Source organism: Eurytemora carolleeae, unplaced genomic scaffold (assembly GCF_000591075.1).
Source record: "Eurytemora carolleeae unplaced genomic scaffold, Eaff_2.0 scaffold1658, whole genome shotgun sequence".
Lineage (NCBI taxonomy): Eukaryota > Metazoa > Arthropoda > Copepoda > Calanoida > Temoridae > Eurytemora > Eurytemora carolleeae.
Window position 1 is genome coordinate 20,570 of NW_019397637.1, and position 2,844 is coordinate 23,413.

The 2,844-nt window shown below is 29.3% G+C and overlaps 1 protein-coding gene across 1 annotated transcript in view; it reads left to right on the top strand.

Annotated features, from left to right (window-relative positions):
• The first annotated feature begins 226 nt into the window (after positions 1-226).
• Positions 227-2,844, top strand: part of LOC111715285 (uncharacterized) — a 23,620-nt gene continuing 21,002 nt past the window's right edge. The window contains exons 1-3 of the mRNA XM_023490594.1: positions 227-300; positions 1,351-1,425; positions 1,814-1,915. Of these exons, the coding sequence (XP_023346362.1) occupies positions 232-300; positions 1,351-1,425; positions 1,814-1,915 (246 nt within the window). The 5' untranslated portion in view covers positions 227-231. The remainder of the gene's footprint in view (positions 301-1,350; positions 1,426-1,813; positions 1,916-2,844) is intronic.

Below are 2,844 nucleotides of genomic sequence, written 5' to 3' on the forward strand. Positions count from 1 at the left end.
AATCTTTTTTTGCTTGCATAAATATATATCCTAATAACTTATTGATCAAATTCAACCTTCAGATCGTTATATTTAAAAAGATTAAGAATGTATTTAAATTTTCATACTGTGTGGGTCACCCTGTGTAAATCCTACGTGCTAAAGTTGAATTTTATCCTTTATTACCATGTTTTGACTAGGAAGGGTGTAGTTTGTATGATTTTATTAGATTATGCAATGAAAACAACAATAATGTTGAAACTACTGGAGGATGGGGCTCCCTTTATTGTTGATGCTGAAGGACAAACTGCTTTACATCAGGTTTTTATTTTTATTTAATTTTAATGACATACTAGCTGAAGTGCCCGGCGTTACCCGTGGAATTAAAAATAATGCTTTTAATTTTTTTTTCGAATTGTTAAGAAGATTAACTTTCAATTTTTTAAAAAAAAGCGAATTTTGAAAAAAAAATGAATTTTATACGGGTTTCATCAAAAAATTGGTCAGGTTTTTTATTTCAGTTTTAATGACATGTAAAGGTATTATTTCTTTGCCACAAGCTCAATTTTTTATCCTTTACAACTTTATGGCGTAAACCTTCAATATTTCAAACTTGAAATTTTGATCTAACAGAATTCATAGTTTGAATTATCTAAGGTCTACGATATTATTTGCAAAAATACAGGGATTAGAAATTCAGACTTTGTGGCAAAGAATCAATTCCTTTTCAAATAACAATTCATCTATTTATTTATTTATGAATAATTCTTCTCTTTTTAAGTAGAACTACCTACATTGATAACCAGAAAACTCTGAAATAGGAAGACGACTTCACAGCAATACTTAAGTGTATTTGGTGTTGTTACAAAGCAATAAGTTTTACTATACACTTGTTATATTATTATTATAATTATAAAGATTTATTCACACACAAAGAAATGGTTTAGTCATGCGTTTACAATGCACAAGCACAATTGCCGTGTCCCATTGCTCATAACTTGAGTCCTGAAGTCGTCTTCCTAGTTCAGAGTATTTTGGTTTTCAAACTAGTTTAATTTATCAAAGTTTTGTTTGTTCCACCTTTCACTTTAAAGAGACTGTGGACGTATATTTAAGTGACCCTTTATGTTTGGAATTGCGTGTCTGATTCACATCGGTATCCTTGAAACATTTATCTGAGCAAACACCAAGGCGTTGTCTATCTTAAAATTGTGTTGCAGATCTATGCAACAGAAAATTTTTTTTTTTCAGAATTAAACACTTTTCCAAATGTTTTATAGGATCTTGTTGTGAATCAGACATGCCACTCTGTAAATAAAGGGTCACTTATCAAAACGTCTACAATCTCTTTAAAAAAATATTATTTTTGAGGCTGCAAGTGCAGGACATGCTGAAACAGTGTCAGCTTTACTACAGGGGGGATGCGACGTAGCAGTTCAAGATTTTGTAAGTTTTATCTTTTCATGTTTTCGACGTTTTTCTTTCTTTGATTTTCCTTTTTTCTTCTTTTTCTGTTTTTTTCTGTTTCAATGTATTAATGATATTAACAGTAATCTTATTTCTTAAAGTGCAGTAATTTATTTTTGACTTTGCCATGAACACTGAATTTCTAATCTTTGCAACCCGCGGTCATAGAACTTACATATTTAAAACTATGAGCCCTGTTATATAAAATAATTTAACTTTGAAATATTAAAGGTTTACACCATCAGGTTGGTTAGATATAAGCATTAGAAAATTAGAGTTTTTGGCAAAGACTCAATTCATGAATATGTTATTAAAAATGAAAAAATATCAATTCCTTTGGAGGATTTTTATAATTTATGTTTTGCAGAGTGGGCACACAGCTCTGCAACGTGCATCAGCTGAGGGTCACGTGGATATAATTAAACAGCTGATCAAGCAGGGCGCTAGTGTCGACCATCAAGACGAAGTGGTGAGTGCTATTTTGATTTCCTTTCAGCGTTTTTTTAGTTTTTTTTTTGTAAATCAAATCGTACCTATAAAAACTTAATTACTTGCTACTTTTCTGCATATGTTGAATGTTTAAATATCTTTCTCTCTAGATGTCAATCTGCAATATTTGTTAATTAATCTATCTTCCAAATTTGCCTATTGTTATATTTATATATATTTCCGTACGTCAAATATCTATCTATTTCTTTCCTTATGTTTTTTAAATCTAGTTATCTATTTTTCTTATATTTCTATATATATATCTATCTGTCTATCTATCTCTATATATATCCGTCTATTTCTTTTTATTTATCTGTCTTAATTTCTGTCTTTCTATCTATTTAGCCATATCTAGCTGTTAAGATGTCTTTTTATCTGTGGTATAATATCCGTCTATTTTTCGTTACATATCTGTCTATCTGTCTTTCTATTTATAGGTTTATCCGTTCATGTCTATATTTATATATGTCTTTCTCTCTATCTCTCTATCCATTTATATTACAATAGAATCTGTCTAGCTGTCTTTCCATATATCTATCTATCAGTCTATTTCTCAATAGTATCTGTCTAGCTGTCTTTCTATACATATCTATCTATCAGTCTATTTCTCAATATTATCTGTCTAGCTGTCTTTCTATATATTTATCTTTCATTCTATTTCTCAATATTATCTGTCTAACTGTCTTTCTATATATCTATCTATCAGTTTATTTCTCAATATTATCTGTCTAACTGTCTTTCTATATATCTATCTATCAGTCTATTTCTCAATATTATCTGTCTAACTGTCTTTCTATATATCTATCTATCAGTTTATTTCTCAATATTATCTGTCTAACTGTCTTTCTATATATCTATCTATCAGTCTATTTCTCAATATTATCTGTCTAACTGTCTTTCTATATATCT